Raw genomic sequence first — 18,466 nt, 5'->3', positions numbered from 1 at the left:
AGATCAATTTAATTGCAGAGTTAGAGTGAACAGTGGGACGCTGGGGAGGACTGAGTTATATCTCAGTATAGATCTGTAACACTGCTTTAAACGCCTCTGAAGATTTGCTTTCAAAATAAAACTGACTAAATTCTTGTTTGGACTGGGGCACAGAGCTGTTGATTTTCCCTCTTTCATGTTGCTTTTTGCTCCCTGATTGAATCAATGTTTTATGCTTTGTTATGTATTCTGACTGTGAGCACGCTGCGTCCGGCTCTCCACGCTCTCCTCGCGCTCTCGCCTGGAGGAGCAGAGAAGTGTTGGAGCTCAGAGACAGGGCAGCTGTCTCCCACTTGTTGTTGGGACTGGCGGGCTGAACCGTGTGGTCACTGAGAGGATTGATGGGGGGAGCCATTGCCTCCCCTCGGCACAGAGTTGCATCAGCTAATCTTGTGAATAATGCAGAATCATGAATAAACATAGATCAATGCGCTGCTGTACTGTAAAGGAGACCTGCCTTTTTTCCCTTCTCCCTCTTTCTTCTCCTCTCCACCCCGCTTCCATTTCTTCAGTCCATCTCTTTCTGGCTTTCTCTTTTCTCAGCACAAAAACAATCTTTTCTTTTCTCCCTTCCCTCCCTGCCAAAATCAAACACTCCCACTATTTCCCCCCCATCCTCTGTCACTCTCCCTCTCCGTCCTTTTCTTTTCCTCTCTGGCCGCAGCAGTGACAGACATTGTCGTGCTGTAGTGTTGCTGTGTCTCAGTGCAGTCGAGTCAGTCCCGGCCTTCACTCTGGGCTCAATAGCTGCCCGGGTTTCCTCAAAGACAGCCATCCAGCCAGCACAAAGCCTGCCCACTGGGAATAGACCCACAAAAGAGAAAGGGGCTGCTCGCCTTCTTTGCTGTGCTCCGTCTGAAGCGGCCTGCCTCCACCACCTCCTATAAATAATACAACGCTGCCTCCACAAAAAGAAACCCAGCCCTGCTCCCACCAGCCTCTGCTTCCCTCTCTCCTTTATCCCTCTCCTCTGCTTCCCTCCTCGTCACCTCTCTTACCTCTGATTTTACCATCGCAGGAAACCAACATTACATTTTTGGAGTTTTACGTGCCTATTTTGTGCAACAGACTCTGGTGCGTAAACAGTGTTATAAAAATAACGTCAAAGAAAAGCTGCAAAGGGAAATGTTTGTCTCCCAGATCTGTGCTCAGAGGTTATTTAAGATGAGACCCTTAAGGTTTGTTTGACTCCAATTTACCATGATGGCTGATAATTAAACATGAAAATCAAAGAAAACAAAACATTATATAGAAATCTGCTCCATAAAACTAGTGCAAGGGCATAAATGCAAAATCTTGTACACTTGCAAAAGTATTAAATTTTGATTCTAAAGTTGTCACAGAAAAAACCCAGCTTATAGCGAGGATAGGCATACCAAGCAGATATACCTTTCTATAGTCACTGCTAGCTGGTTGCACAGAGGTGGGAAATTTTTCGTAAAAATTTTAAAAAAAGTTTCCTGAGACTTTCCATGAATTCTAGCTCAGGAAAAGCAGAAATTTTTAGGGTTTTTATTGCTGTTTTATTTTTTTGATTTATTTATATTAATTTTAATATTATTTTTTTTTACCATTCACGGTTTTTGATATTCTATGAAAGAAACCACTTTGTGAAAATTGCCATGGAAAGTTTGCAAATTTGCAAAATTTTGCAACCCCACTTATAATGTAAACACCTCCTTTCCCGTTATTTCTGAAATAATAGTTGCATTTGGTAACATATATTGATAATGATGCTAAGCTTATCACTTTGTTTTATTTGCTAATGTCTTGCCACATATAGAGCCTGTATATATTAAGCCGGAACATTGTCAGTTGAATGAATTGATCCACACAGAATTAAAATCTGTATTTTCTCCCAGATTAGTCTTTTTCTAGATTTAATTATCTTCCCAGGGCTGTAAAACTTGAGGTTAGCCACAGGTGCATCGAAAGTTGGTGGGTTTTTGATGTTGTAGGAGGTGAAGTAGAGCATTGACAGGCTTTACTGACAGATGGGATGAAGATTTAGTTCAACAAAATGAAAAAAAAAAAAAAAAAAATCCTAGTGTCAGCATCTTTTACCATCAACACTTTCTAAAAGAAAAATAAAAAATATTTATTTCAATAATATTTTTTTCAAGCTACAAGGGGCCACTGCAAAGGAGTCAAAGAGCTGCAGGCTGCAGACCTTTGATAGCACATGTACTATGTGAGGGCCTGAGTTTACTTACTTGTCCAGTAGCCCAAGACGAACAAAGAAAAAACATGAAGGTGACTTTTGCTAACTGCTACAAAGTGATGTGATTTACCTGACTGCTGTGTGGGGATTAAAATGCATCCATTGCTCCTAGTTTCAACACTAAATATGAGCCATGGAGTGAGTTTATGAAACATATCATCCAGTTAGGGATGGGCAATATAGCCTCAAAATTATTTCACAATATTTCAAGGAAATTTGGCTGATCTGTGGTCAGCCAAACCACCTCCACCTCACTGAGGTAGCTCCTCTTTCAGGCACTAAATCCTCATGTGAGGACAAAGTTGATGCTGCCGTGCTTCTTTCGCTCTCAGCCATTGTCGTTTTGTACACAGCACAAAGTATCACACGTCATTGTCTCTGCACAATTAATATTGCGAAATGACAAATCTGTATAATCAAAAAATATATAGCAGTATTATCGTAGACTGTATGATATGGCACACCCCTACACCCAGTACTCCTGTATGTACTCTGTTGCTGTGTCAGTTGGCTCTCTAGTCGTAGTCATAAAAATGTGGTGAGAAACAGAGCTCCAATGTGTGTCTGAGCTGTGATGGTAGGAGCTTGTGAGAGGCTGCGTGCATGTGTTGGTGTAATTTGTCAGTGTATTAATGTGAATGTGTGCACGGGGATTAGGCTGCTATCAGTGCAGCTCTCACAGCCTGTCAGGCTTCAGGACCACGCCGGACAAAGAGGCTCATTTCAATGTAAATGCAGCAGCTGAGAGGACACAGCTCTCTCAGTGGGGTGACTTCCACCCTCCACACACACACACACACACACACACACACACACACACACACACACACACACACACGCACACACACACACACACACACACACACACACACACACACACACACACGCATAGAGACAAGCCTCCTGACCAGGATACACACACTTCAACATGATAGGGAACACAGAGTGTAGTTAGCCTCCGTTTTCTTGCAGGTTTTGCAGACGTGCAGTGAAGCAGACGCTGCAGATTCTCCCAGAATCCAGGACCCGATGAGTCTGGTGTCTCTCTGCACCTGTCAGTAATTACAGATCTAATCTGGAGCACAGTGCTGTGCTGTGGCCCCTGTGTTGGCCCTCACAATCCAGAGTCCATCATTAGTCCAGCCATTATCCCCATGCCTGGCCTCTGCTCCTCTCATTGCATGCAAATAGAGCAGCTTTATCTGAGGAGTGAATGAGCCCCCCGTCTCTAAAGAATGGGACACCCTCCTCGGCCACTCAAAGCCATTCCTCCATCTATTACTGCATTCTGTGCCTGAATGCAGACAGAACAGATCTCATGGCGTCAGAGTTAAAAGAAAGAGTGTAGTGGTTGGCGGGATGCAGATTAGCATTGGGCTCGGAGTTGTCAACGTGACTGCTTGATCAACTCAAGAGCCAGTGATCCGAAATACTCTGGGTTAGTCTGTTCTTCAACAAACGTGTTTCCAAACACCAGAGTGTTTCTCTCCTGCTACAAACATACAGGAACATACAACTCATATTTATCGTGCTATTTAGAATAAGCTCTGCAAAAAAAATTCAAAGACTGAAAAAGTTTTTTGAAAAGATGTTTCACCAGCCAAAGCATGTGGCGCTGTGGCTGAGAGGTACAAACCAAAACTGAAACCCTTTTAGAAACTTTAAACAGATTTACATTTTAAAAACATTTTAAAAATAATAATAAAAAAATGTAATGCTTTTTTACAAAAGACAAAATAAGTTCACAAAATGCAAAACACTTTTACAAGTCCTGGAACAAATTTGAAAAGTCAGAATTTTGACTGGAAAGTAGTGAAGTAAATGCTAGACGTGACCTGGAAGTGCTTTCTTTAGGGCTCAGTCAGTTTGTGTTGAAGGAAGGTGTTGAGGACAGACATAGCAGCATGAGATACACAGAGTTTATTAAAAAGTGGTGGTGAGTGCGTTATGTTTTGTGGAATCCACTTTAGCCCCAAACACCTGACTTGGCTTTTTCTTGTGGACTGTCTCTGGAATTTTCAAACAACATGGAGGAAACAGAAGGACCACATACGATAGATTGTTGCGCAAAATGTTGCACATTTTCAGGCTGTTTCAGTGTACCCTGGGCTCTTGGTCCTAGGGCTGCACAGTATGGCCTGAAACCAATATTTCAATATTCTTAGGCTGTATTCTGATACACTTTATACATTTCAATATTCTGATTCCTCCTAAAAATCACTTAATGAATGTTAAATTCAACCCTTTGATGCATAAAATGACACTTGTCTCATGGTTCACGCAGACCTTTTGCAATTGCAGAAAGGGGAAAGTCACAATCAGGCTAAGTTCGACAAACTTTTTTTCAAAATAAAACTTTATCTAGTTACACATTTTTAGTTCCAGTAAAATAATTCATTCAGATTTACATAACAACGTCTGAAACGTATGTATAAGACAATTTGTACTCAACGGTTGCAATAGAGTCATGTCGTACATCTCAACAATATATCAAGCATATTCACTTTATCCCCACCTCTGGTTGGTCCTTCAGGTCCCTTTATGGAGTAAAGAAATCCCAGAGATTGTTCACAGGAAAAGCAAAAGTTCATTTTTGGGCCAAAGTGGGTTCCACCAAATGGACAAAACATCATTCATGCACATAAACTTTTTAAAAACTTTGTGGATCTCATGTCTCTATGTACTTCCTCAACACCCTTCATATACACAAACTGACTGACCACTTGAAAAACCACCACCCGGTCACAATTGGCATTTTTTAGTACATTCCCTTTCTGTCAAAATTCTGGCTTTGTGAAATTGTTTTGTCCTTTTTAAAAGTGTTTTTTTGTATTAAATCTATTTTTTTGATAATAGTAAAAACATTTTGCGAAATGTTAATATGTTAAAAGTTTGTAAAAGTTTTTCACTGTTTGTAGATCTGGTTTGTTTGTCTCAGCCAGTGAAAAGTGGGGGTGAAGTGAGCTTATATTTCTGAAAGTAAATTCAGTGACTCATAAAAAGGCTGTTGGAGAAAACATGTCTGCAAAAAGATCATAAAAACTAAACTATTCATGTTTTAAACAATCTCAGGGCAGACAATGTGCAGAGATACTCTGCTGTGTGCACCGACAGTGCAGAAAGTTTCATTAAACTATTGAGATAGATTGACATCATTCTTAGCTCAGTTTTCTGCACCAGTCCTCCTGAAAAACACATTTTGAGATCATGCGATGATATTTCACTTTTTTAGAATAGAATCCTTTGCTGGATTTCTTCTTTCTCTGTTTTACTTTTTGATGATTGATTGTCACAGCAGAATTGTGCAGTGTCTGCAAACGGCTCTTTCTGTATTTCTCTGTGTTTTTGCCACTAATATGAGTAAACAGTTGCTGACAAACTTTGGCCTCAGCTGCAAACTGATGAACTGACCAGTTTTTAATCCTTCAGTGTTTCTTGGAAGTTGAACAAAGACTTTTTTAGACGACTGAGAGCAAGAAACGACCTTCTTTTGATGTCATTTTGAAGCTGTTTTCACGTCTGATTTCCTGTTTGGTACGAACTGCTCAGAGATTGATGCGTTTCTGCAGCGTCCTCAGGCAAAAATAGACTCTCACAGCCAAACTGCTACGAACAGCCATTGGTGATCGTGACACGTGCTGCATGAATGCATGAATGTGTTTCTTTTTGGTTTTTTTTTTCTGTACAGTAAGACGCCCATAACATTCACCATTGTGTTGTCTGGTTCGTCCAGCCATAGTTGTTTGCACCAAAGTCACATTTTACTATGCGAGATTTGGAATAATGAGTGTGAGGAAGCTGATACTCTGCTGAAGAATGGGTTAGTGTGTGGTTAGTGTTCCACACACACACACACACCCTATAGGATCAGGGGAGGGAGATCTGGTGGGATCTGTCTTTTGTTATCATCAAATGTGTGCTCTCTGAATCTGTGAGGCTTTGATGAATCCTGTCATGTGTGTCAGCCTTCAGTAAGAAATAAATGGATTGGGGAAAAAAAAAAAAAAAAAAAAACCCTGTGACGTCAAAATGTTGCTTCTCATAACATCAGCTCACTTTTATGCAGCACCAACACAGATACAGCTGAGTGAATGTCAGTCACAGGAAGAGCTGTGTGAGAAATTGTACACCATGATTAGAAGAATTCATGCTCCATCCTTGTGTTTGTGTCATTAAACCCTCACATTATGTAAGCCTCAGTGTGCCTTTACTCTGTGTTTGTGTCGAGTGTATCCTGCCTCTGCTGCCTCTGCTGCCTCTGCTGAATAGTGCCTGTGTGTGTTTCCTGCATGCTAATGAGCACCTACCTGTCAGGCAGTCATGTGCAGGATGCTGCCTCAGGTCAGTGTTTGCTGCCAGAGGATGCCTTCCCATGACTGTTCCTTCGTGCACACACCTGTATGCTGTCCCCGCTCTCTGTCTGCAGCTTGACATTTGGTACGGTGAAGATAGAAGACACTGCAGGGGGAGAAGACGCAAGCCGATTAGAGGTACGGAGGCTGACAGGCAGGGATCGTTTCCGAGTGAGCTGTTAAAGATGGAGACAGTTACTTCAAATTGAATATATCTGAATATTTATTTGCAGTTGTTTTTAAATCTTGCCAGTGGGGAAAGTACAGTTCAGCAGTTTATTGATTGCTAAATGTGGCACTTTAAAGGTTCTTGTTTGCTGTTTTGGTTGTGACACATTTTTATTGTTGGTGTATTAATGGATTTTTATTCAGCAACCACACAGAGACATCAGGTCTTCATGTAGATTATGTTGTACCAGTCCCTTAGCTGTCTTTGTGGCTGTTGAACTGTTAAGCTGACTGTGTATATTAGCAGGTTCAAACATCATTACTAACAAGCTAACTTACTAAGCTAAGCGTACAAACTAACCCGTATAGAAGAGTCCCCTAGAGCCAAACCCTGGTCTCTAGGACAGGGTGCACTTTAAAGCCACTTCCAGGTTGAAGTGACGGAAAGGAGACAACTGTGTTGACTCATCAGCGATGACCACAGCACTATAGTTAAATATCACCTGACCTAATCCTGTTTGTGTGATCATTGTTGTCTTGTTTATGAATATTAAGAGTGACATCGAAAGAAAAAAAACATCATTGAATAAATCCTGGTCAGTGAGAAAGATGAAGCTGTAAATATGATCTTTTCTGACTCATACCTCCAGCTTCTAGTTTTCATGTCACTTTCAAATCAGAGGAAATAGTTGAAAGACCTGAAAAATCACGTGTTGGTTTGTATGGTCAAAATTAAAGAGAGTTGACTTTCTTTGTGTAGTTTCCATCATTTTAAAGCTCCTGTCAGAAGTTAATATCTGGTTATAAAACACATTTGATGACTCTGTTTGATCTAATGAGAGACCTTTGTATGAGGAAAGCTATTAACCCTATATGGTACACATAGTGATGCCACTCAGACAAAATTATTTTAAATGAGTTTTTGTTTGTTTGTTTGTTTTAAAGTAGATCAATTAAACATGATCTAAAGAAATTTTCAAAAAATGTATTTTTATATATTTTTTGGGGTTTGTTACCTTGAGGCGACACTGTACCATAATGGTAAGTAATGATAAAAAAAGTTATTTATTAATATCTTAACATTTTTTTTTTTCAAAAACAAATGGATGATATTTGATGACCCCAACAGTTTGAAATACATGCCATAAAAAGTGTGAAAACTTAAAACAAAAACAAAAAACAAAAAAAACCCCCCCAGAAAATTAAGATTTCATGTCTGAACACCCCACTGAAATGAATGGGTCAAGGAGTCTGGATATATTTTATCCAACTTTATATGAACTATTTAACGAAAGACTTCACTTCTGAGGCTTTCAGGAGACAAACTTGTCCTTGTGGGGAAAATGTGTGGAGGACATGAGCCTGTGCTCTGTAAAGAAGGCTCACAAAGTTCACTCTAGTAGACCAGAGCCTAAAAAAAATCAATGACCAGTTTGCTTTTCAACAGTTCGTAAACCCAAAGACAGTCAAAATGTTGCCATGGTGAATATGTCATGTTACAGTATTTCCTCAGGGCAACATTTGCATTTTTACATGATTCCTTATATTAATTAGCAAATAAAGAAGAATTAAACTCTTAGAGGTTAGGTTTTGCTTTTCTATGAATATGAACATATTTTTTCTAGACTGAGAGACCAGGTAAAACAGTTATTGGACAGTTTTGAGGAGAGAATAGGCAGAGTTAGTCCTTGCAGGAAAGTCTGAAAAAAAATGGAATTCTGCCTGACCTCCAGAGGGTCACATGACAAATTCAAACACTGCTATTGGTTCTTTAAGGTTTTTTCTTTTTTAAAAAAATCTTGTGAAGACTGTGTAAGTGTGAAAGGCCAAAAATGGTTCTGTTGCCAGGTACCACCAGTCACTGAAATTATTATCAAAATCTTTTGGTCCGTTTCCACTAGGATCCAAAGTCCCACGAAGGGCCAAATCAAGCCAGTGACGCACAAATAAAATAATAAGAGCACTTCAAGAGTGAATTGGTGACTTTAGCTCCATTTCCACCAGTAAAAGTGTCTTTTCCTGCCACCATCAGAGTCTGATCATTTCTGGAACTGTTAGACACCATAAAGGAAAAGATTCTAAAAAAAAAAAACAGATCACGGAGTTACACTACTCTGTCATTGTCACCTGGCTCCAAACATCAAGTACAGTACAGTGTGGTACGGGTCGGATCGGTAAAGCCTGATCTTGTTTATGTTTCCATAGCAACCCTGCCCTTCTTGGTAGGCAGCGTGTAAACCAAGTGCCGATAGCTGAGTCAGCTACGTAAAAGTGTGATGTCATAGCAAGCAGCACAGTGTAACCCATGAATAAATCCACCAAAGGAAAAAAATGCAACAGTTTGTCTTGAGATTTAAACATGGCAGAGTTTTCTGTTTTTCTATATTACCGCTGTCACACAGGAAGTGATGATTCTTTCAACCAATCAATGGGCTGTAGTGTTTTTAGCTCCACCTTCTGCAGTTGGATCAGTATGTCTGGTACCCCAACAGAAAGGTACCACAAAGTGGGAAAGTACGGGTCAGTAATTTGAAGACCCTTAGTCAAAGGAAACGGCACAAAATGTGTGCCGTACTGAGACAAAGCAAACTTTACCGCTTAGTGGAGACGGGGCTTATGAGTTGAGATTTGTGCCACTAAATACTGGAGTTGAAAAGCATGATCTGGAATTTAATCCAATAATTAAAATTCAGTTTTGAGTGGCACAAATCTCAGCTCATTGGTGACTTTAACGTGTCAAAAAGCACCTTTAATAATCCTGGTGATGTTTTGGTGTTTGGCTGTAGATCTAGTTCCAGAGTCTGAGCCGTGTGGTGTTGTAGGAAGTACCAGTATGGTCACCATCTTGAGTTTGTATTAGTGGTGGAAATACTGATTGGGTTTAATGGTCCCTGAGGGCTGCTTGGTAGGCTATGTGGGCTTCATTAGTCTGACAGAACCGGCAGTGGAAATAGTGAACCAACACTCCATCAAACACTTGATTTGGTTTCACGTCCCCTGTAGATCTACTTGAGTCCAGGTCCCTAAGGTCTGGGCTCTTACTTCTTGCAGTGGCCACACCCACGCAGCACATTCTCACTGAAATCAAATTAAAAAAGGTCACAATCAAATCCACACTGCAAGAGCAACCTCAGGGGAGCTATTGTCTCAATAATTCTGCCATTGTCCCGGGTAATCTGTTGGAGCATTGTGCGGATTAATTCATAAAGCACATGACAATAGAGAGCACAGCTGGCCTCAGAAAACACTGCTCATCCCTACAGAGGGACACAAAGACGCTCACTTGAAAGCTTCATCACTTTCACTACATGTGAGTCTTTGTCTTGGTCAGTTGATCTTGTGTTTGGTGAAGTCTGGTTGTGATTGGAGCTTCAGAGCAGTGCGGTTGGACTGGGCTGTCCTCATTGGCTCTATCCTGCCATTAAAGAAGAATAACGCTGGAGCTGTGGCCAAATACTCAGCACTGAAGTAATTAGGCAGTATTTTTAATCTCACATTTATTTCTCATTTGCATAATTTGACACATCCCTCCACTCTTCTTCCACTCTGTTTATCCATTCCTGTCCTCGTTTTGGGAAAGTGTTTTAATTCACTGCCAGTCGTCCCTCTGTGGCTCTGCAGCTTTGCCAGAGTGTCACATGTGCGTGCAGAAAAGACAGAATCAGACAGACACAGATAAAGAGGGAGTGAGCATGAGAAAAATCAAAATGAGCCATCTCTCTTCTCTCCCCTTCTCTCAGTGACCGCTGCTTTCAGACATGACAACCTGCTGGGAGCTGATAACAGGATTAATAATGCTGAAAAATTTTAATCTGGGGGAATTAAAAATGGAATTCTTCCATTAATATTACCACCATGTCAGCAGCGGCACATTCAGGTCTGCTCAGCATGCTTTACACATCTCTGATGAATAACAGCTCAATCGATTGTTGATGTGTGTGTTTGGAGTCTGTCATGTAATATGGATATTCTGTCAGATCTGACATACGCACATGCAAAAAGCCAGTTCTGTGACATTAATTGAAATAGAGTCCATGAGGCTTTGGTTAAAGACTCCAGCTCTTAAACTGAATTCAAACCAAAAGTTGGCAGAATATAACTTCAACTCCTGCTAGTTTAACATCTAGACCAATGGAGTTAATGTGGCTGAAGTTAGACGTGTCCAGATTATTGCTGTTTTTGTTTTGCTCTGTCAGAACTATGACAAGTGAAAAATAATAACCAAAGTTTGCCTTGAGACAGTCCATGAGTCAATCGTCATTCAATATTGAATTATGAATCAAGAAACAAAGAATTGAAAATAGTCCATGTTCTGTTTTTTCCCCCCATTTTTTAAATGAAAACAAATAAATAGAAAACCTGTTTGTTTTTCAGTATTCTGTTTAATATATTTCAGATAAAGTGAAGCTGAATTATGGGCTCTGGGCTGGTTTTGGATTTTATTTTGAAATTATTTAATTTGTTTGATCATGGTGACCCAGAAGTTACGGACGGAGTAGCTTCTCTGTCATGTAGATGAGGCTAGATTGAAGGTAGTTGCATGTTTTATAATTGAAACTTCACAACTTTATTCTCAGTACATAATGATTTTTTCATCAAACATACCATTATCATTGTATACTGTAGACCTCATTCTCATAGAAGCTTCTGATCACATTGCTCTTTAACAGGAAAAGAAAAGAAAAAATAAGTGAGAACATTAATAAAAATTTGACTTTAAAATCTTTTTCCTTTCAGGGTCTGACATTAACAGTTGCTCGGGGCAACATTACAAAGCAGTCCGGCAAGCTTAACTTGTGAGGACAGTCATCATGACTCTTGATTTTTTACAGTGCTGTTTTTAAAAATGACAGGATTTTACATTTCTAATTTCTTTACAGTACAAATCTTTGAAATTATTACAGTAATTCGTTACAGTGTAGGGGAAAGTTGAGTCCTGTCTTTCTCTGTAACTCCCTCTATTCCATCAACTGAACCCTCCTTTTTGCTTATTTGTGTGTCTTAGAAATAGAGAATTAACAGGTTAGAGTCGTTTAAAAAAATCAAAAATTAAAAAAAAGTACAATTTGAATTTAATGAAACAGTGCTGCAGTCCACCAAAAAAAAAAAAACCCTCAAAATGTATAGAATCAATACTTTTTTGGTCTAAATTTGAAACATACATTTTTCAAAAGTACCAATAACCTATTTGTGTTCTTTTACAACAATGCATATAGACTACTGTTACTATAATCAATCAAACATTAAGTGTTGTAAAGTCGAAAATAATTTTGCTGGGGGCAAGTAGATTTGGTAAGCACTCTTCCTGAAGGGCAAGAAGGCAAAAACCTTAATGTTGGACCCTGTACTAGTGGCAGCTGCCTATGGGCTGTTTGAACTTTGATATGGAAAAAATAAAAAAATAAAAAAAAATCAAATTTTGAATTTATCAAAATTTATGGCAAAAAAAAAAAAAAAAGATTCAAGGTTAAAAAGTTCAAATCCTGTGTTCTTACTTCAACAACTACAGACTAGTTACAGTTAGAATAAGTTTGACTGCTGAGGTTAAACTTTCCCTTACAGAGAGACCAGCATCTGATTTAATTTGGGTAAACCTCTATAGTTGTTTATGGCATCTTAGGGGGATGGTTATAGGGATTAATAGATTTTTAAGACCTTTAAATTTATAAGCTCTCATACAAATTTAACTCTGCTGTTGCAAGGAAAAACTATCAAGATGCAGAACAGTCAAACCCAGCTAGTCCAGCAGTCCCTGTGTCCAGCAGAGGTCTGAGGTATTTTAAGTATATACATTTGGTCTGCATGAACAAAAGGGACAATATCTGCTTCTGCTCACTCTGATCTATATGGACACAGAGGATTTGTTTGGGCTTTAAGAGTTCAAATAAGATATATATAAGTGTGTGAGTGTGTGTGTGTAAATGGAAAAGAGGAAGGTAGTCAGAACAGAGGCAGAGTGAGACAAAGAGAAACAAAGAGAGGCCGTAGCTTTGTCTGTCGAAGTGAAGATAAATTTAGAGAGGCAAAAATAGACCTTCACATTTACAGATATTTGCTTTTAAAAGTGATGAAATGTGATCACTGTTCAGTCATTTTTTTTCATTGTTTCTCCACTGACATTTAATCAGCTCCAGGAAAGTCTCCCAGGGCATGGCAGCTTTTTGAGAAGTCTTTGACAATGTGGCTGTCACGTCCTCAGGTGTTGAAGCTGAGTCTAAGCCACCAAAGAAAAAGCTGAGTCAGCTCTCAGTCAGCTCCACAATCTAAGACACAATCCTGGTGTACCCTGGTCAGAAGTCTGTTAAATTAAAGGTCTGACCTTCCCTGAATGGTTCTTCTATACATCAAGCATGCTGCTTTGCTCTTGTTTGTGTTAACTGTGAATCTTGAAAAGGAAAACACATGGGTTTATTCAGGTGGTATGACTTCCTGCCTTTTCATATATGACTTATAAGGAAGCTTTGACCTATATTACTTGTTTGGCCACTACAAAGCTGAGATGATACCAACTGAGGTGCTTTTTGACTGCAAGAACTTTCCCCGGGAACTAGGGTCTAAAACTAGTTCTGGGGTATTGATCACGGGCAGGAGTTTCCTGTGGTCCAGGAACTTTGGGGCGGGGCCTGTAAGCTGAACATTTCTGATTGGTGCAGCAGCCTCAGTGTTTTATTTCCCCTCCCTCAGTCCACAGTAAGCTGACCCCCAGCTGTGATGGACCTGGTTTAGTACCTCCTAAACTATGGTCTTCATTGAGCCTGATAGTGTGAATGTGTCTCTGTCAGCTCCTGGTGTTCCAGTTTAAAGAGTGACCCTGTAAACTGGAGACCTTCAGCTGAACATGTCAGTGGATATCCAGTTCACAACAGCTAATCAAACACAGAAGTAGTCCAGGGAAAGTCATTCTGGTTTAGTTTTTTTCATAAATTTCAAATTCTCAGATCAGTTTGCAATGATGATCAAAAGCTGTTTGAAAAGTTGCATCCTGCTGAAAGTGATTGATCAACAGAGTTGCTCTTTCAGCCAAAGCACCCTGAAATCTGTGCCATCTTCATGATACAGGTAGAAGAGATTGACTGGTATTTTAAGCTGCTTCAGATATAAAGCCCTGTTTCCACCAAGTGGTTTAGTTCTGTCTTGGTGAAGCACGCATTTTGTTGCATTCTCTTTGACCAAAACTAGGACAGGTCCCTAAATTACCGACCTGTACCCGTACCTTCCCACTTTTTGGTACCCTTCTGTTGGGCTGTCAGACAAACTGATCTGACCCAAGAAAGTGGAGCTAGAAACACTGCAGTCTATTGATTGGTAGAAAGAATCTTCACTTCCTGTGTGACAGCTGTAGAGCAGTAAGAAAACTAAGTTTGATTGTTCTTTGTAACAAAGAGCCACATGCCAATCACAAAGACAAATTGCTGGATGTCTTCCATCTGTGCTCTTTGTTTTCTGTGTCATGTTTTTCTTCTTTGTTGGATTTTTAAGCGGGGTACACTGTTTCACACTGCGATGGCGTCACACTCTTATGTATCGGCATCCAGCTCACACACAACCTACCAAGAAGAGCACGGTTGGCTGTGGAAAGACAAACAGAGTTAGGATAAAGATCCCACCCGTACCTAACTGTACTGATCCATACTGCATCACTTCCTGGAACTTCTGGTTGGAAATAAACCTTCAGTAACTACTCACATCAGAGTTGAACCTTGGAGCCAGGTGACAATGATAGAGTGATGTAAATCCATGATCTGTTGTTTTTGGATCTTTTCCTTCATGATGTCTAACAGTTTCAGAAATGATCAGACTCTGACAGTGGCAGAAAAAGACAGTTTCACTGCACCTGGAACAGACTTTTTCCTTCAGATAATAACTTGTGGTCATTACTAGTTTTGCTGTTGCTTGATGAAAGAATTTACACAGACACTGCCAAATTCTTTGTATGACGCGTCCTAGTTCAAAGATGTCCTCCTCTAGCATGGCTTCAGAGACAGAGTGGTGTCAGAGCTTCAGGGAGAAGCGTGTTTGATTAAAGAGGTGTTGTGTTACGTACTGTCCTGCAGCTCCCAGAGCCGTGGAGGGAGGTTGCTGAAGTATTCGTGGTTCAGCGCTGCCTGAGCTGACAGCCGGTTCTTTGGGAAGCACTGGAGGAACCTGGAGGCCAACTCCTCAGCGTGGTCCACGTAGCCCAACCTGAGGAACATAACCACACACACACACACACACACACACAGAGTCAGATCAGAGAGTGAGCAGAGAACGTACAGTGATGTTTTTACAGGAAACAAGCAGTCAGAATGTAAAATGTCACTGCACACCTTTCATTCACTCCTCGGAGAAAGAAACTCACTTTTTCTCCAATTCACAGAGCTGCTGACAACAAAAAACAAGCCTTTTAATTATGCTGAAGGTTTGCTGACTCCAGAGTAAAAAGGCTCCTTAGACACACAGAGGAGATGCAGAAGAGCACACACTCCTGCTTACACCTTTCTCTTTTGAGCTTAGCTCGCACATGGTGGCTGGGTCACTGGGAGAGACAAAGAGTGTTGATTAAAGCAGGAGCTAAGACGGAAGCAGACTCTGCCTGAGTGTGTGTGTGTGTGTGTGTGTGTGTGTGTGTGTGTGTGTGTGTGTGTGTGTGTGTGTGTGTGTGTGTGTGTGTGTGTGTGTGTGTGTGTGAGGATGTCTAAGCCTTCGTACTGGGAGTCATTGAACTCCTGAACCAGTCCTACCTCACGGTGCTGAGAGGCAGAAGTGATTGAAAATAAACGAGGGGCAACAAATTCAGTGGGTAATTAGGCGTCCCCTGCATTAAATAAACATGATGTTCTTCAGCGCAGCTTGCCGGCGTGCTGCTCACGGTGCTCAGACTGCCTCTCATCCTCTCGTGCTGTGCAGACTGCTCATGCTCGGATCCACAGTGGAGCACTCTGACAGGCTCTCCCATGGCTCTCCATCAGGATCTCGACTTATCAGACAGAGACAGAGGGGGATAAACTCTGTTCAACTCATCAACACCGCTCAGCGAAGAGGAAGAGATAAAGATAATGAAGTCCATCAGGAGCTCTGGAGCACAGGGAAGGTCTGCGGCAAAGTTTAGACACAAACAAGCCTGTGTGAAAGGAGGAGGTGACGTAAGGGACAACCTGAGAAAAGCTTACAGGAGCCAGGACCTAAAACAACCTAAAGTTTATATCAGGGTATTTTTCCTTCCTTTTTTCAAAACATGATTCTGACTCTGTTCTGTGTTACCAGTGTACACATCCTACCTAGCAGGTGAAAAATGTCTAACACTGTAATAGAAAAAGGTCTTTGCCCATAGTGTGCTTTAAGAAGAGAAGCTTGTCCCATTTCAAGCTTTAAGTGCCCTGTACTGGTGAGCAAACTGGGTCTGAGGAATGAAGAATATTTACAGACAAAAATGACTTTTTGCATTTAATTAAAAAAAGGGTCAGCAATTAACTGGTCGCAGTTTGAATGCCGATTTAAGTTAAGATTAACATTACCAGCTTGTCCCTTCTTAAATGTATGTTTTGTCTGTTTTCTGAAGCCTGCAAGGTTGTCTAATGAAGCACGTAAGATTTCTGAGCTTTTATTACTCCAAACGCCACTGCCGTAACACAGACTCCTGTGGCATGAGACAGAACATTTCACTTGTGTGATTTTTCCGCCACTATCATGTTTTTTTTTGGGCAACAAACAGACAAACACAGAGATATTGACAGGTTGGTGGCAGGTTATGTTCAGCCAGAACTTTGGGCTGTGACTTTGACTGAAGAACAGAGGGCGAGTGTTCCGACTCAGAGCCTGAACCACGACCAACAAAAACAAAAAGTTTTAAAGCAGCTGCTCGGTCTACAGCTTTATCAATCCAAGTTAGGATTCCTAAATCTTTTAAAGCTTTTTTCACATATTTATCATCATCATCACTCACAAAAAGTAAAATCAACAAACTGTCCCAACAGAACAACATGATGTGGCGCTGGACAGCGCTCAGGCTTCATCCTCAGAACAAGAGTCTATCAGAGGCATTTTGTAGCTACATGTTTATTGGTCAAAAAGAAGGGTAAAAAAAAATTATAGCAAACTAGCACAACACTTGTTTCCCCTGTTTTCTGATTAGCAGAAACACTTGCTGTCATGACAGCGGACACTCCGTCAGACACACCGTTGGACACACCGTCCACAAATAAGAGCAGGCTGGCTATTTATTCCTTAACTCCATCAAAGCTCAACAAAACTCATATTTTGTTAATGTATTGGTTTAGATGCGACGAGGTTCTGAAGCTTGTCAGACCGTAAAAAAACATAATTTAGCTTCACAATTGTTTAAGCTGCACGGTTCAAAGCGTGTGAAAATGTAGTGGCTTGTAGTCCACTAACTATGGTTTCACTTTGCTTCAAAATGCTTGTTGTGATGCCACTACTTTTGTTAAAAATTGGTTGGATCAAGTTTTAGGTTTGGAAGTTTGACCATCGACACTTCCCCCTCTGGTTCAGTAACTCTGCTCATTGGGCGGCTGTTATTACAGGCCTCTCTCAGCGCTGTTTTGGCTCGCCGTTTCACTTTCTGCACGCCGCTAAATGTTTACTTCCTCCAGTAAGCCACGTCACTAGCCACGGTTACATGAGGAGTTTTTCGTCTTTCTGAATGAAATCTTTCTGAATGACTTTTCTGAAAACAATAGTATACATGGAAAGGAATATCCCAATCTCTGGTCTACATGCGCTGCTGTAATCAAACAGAATAGTCAATGGGGCATGCACAGAAAAACGTAAACATCACAAGATTTATCAAAGCTGGAGGACGACAGTTTGTTTATCCCGGTGCTGCAATACTCCGTATTGAGAATTTGTCGTCCGTCCAGTCTTGAAATTATGTTCAGTTCTTTCAAAGTTTGGATCAAAAACAAACTTTCTGCAGCAGTCCAGTGCTGACTTCTCGCCGCCATTTTTAAAGTTGAGGAAAGTCTCTAGTTGCGTCTTACGTCATATCTGAGCATGTGCTGAAAGAACACACCCTGACAACTTTCCGTCTGAGTGGATACATGAAACCTCAATTGGTTTGGGGAAAGGAATATTCCACCCCTGTGAAACAGACTAAATGTCCATTCAGATCGGCACCTTTCTTTCGGAATGAGGTGTATACAAAGGTTAAATTCTTTTACATTTGAGCAAATAAAGTGAATGCAAGCAGAATATTTGGGTCCATGTAAACGTGGCTAGTAACAAAACTGGTATAGCACCCACCCCTAACAGGAGCACTGTCTTTTTTTATCCACACATGAAACCCTTAGAGATCTGTACTGTTTCGTAAACAGGATGTGGACGTAGCTCGTTTCGCTCTTTGATTGCTCTCCATGCGTGGACACAACCAGGCAGATTTGAAAAGATCACCTGGATATGAGAGCGCCAGCCATTCATACGTGTTGATGTAGAGCGGGCGCACATTCCTTGCTGCTATCGCTGTCATCCAGGCAGGGAGGATAAATCTGCAGGGAGATGGATGGTATCTTCTGGAGCTATCGAACAGCTGCAGGTGATGACACATTTACAGCAAAGGGAGGCATTCCTTCTTCAGCGGTGCGTGGTGTTTGCTTTTTCATGGCTATCAGAGAACTACACCAAGAGGGCGGGAAAAGCTTGACGGGGGAGAGCACCTGTCTGTATTGTCCCCCTCCACAGCAGAGAGAAA

The 18,466-nt window shown here is 40.8% G+C and overlaps 1 protein-coding gene across 4 annotated transcripts in view; it reads right to left on the bottom strand.

Annotated features, from left to right (window-relative positions):
- cdk14 (cyclin dependent kinase 14) overlaps positions 1–18,466 on the bottom strand; it is a 300,539-nt gene that overhangs the window by 53,489 nt on the left and 228,584 nt on the right. For all 4 annotated transcript variants that reach the window (XM_074682607.1, XM_074682608.1, XM_074682609.1 and 1 more), the window contains 2 exons: positions 14,825–14,964; positions 6,568–6,718 (listed from right to left, as the gene is read on the bottom strand). In XM_074682607.1, the coding sequence (XP_074538708.1) occupies positions 6,603–6,718; positions 14,825–14,964 (256 nt within the window). In that variant the 3' untranslated portion in view covers positions 6,568–6,602. The remainder of the gene's footprint in view (positions 1–6,567; positions 6,719–14,824; positions 14,965–18,466) is intronic.

The sequence above is a fragment of the Halichoeres trimaculatus genome, unplaced genomic scaffold (genome assembly GCF_033239565.1).
Source record: "Halichoeres trimaculatus isolate MK-OKI-2021-1 unplaced genomic scaffold, fHalTri1.1 fHalTri1_scaffold_12, whole genome shotgun sequence".
In the NCBI taxonomy this organism is placed as follows: Eukaryota; Metazoa; Chordata; class Actinopteri; order Labriformes; family Labridae; genus Halichoeres; species Halichoeres trimaculatus.
Note: the sequence above shows the minus strand (reverse complement) of the source record. Positions and strands in the feature narration are given on the sequence as shown.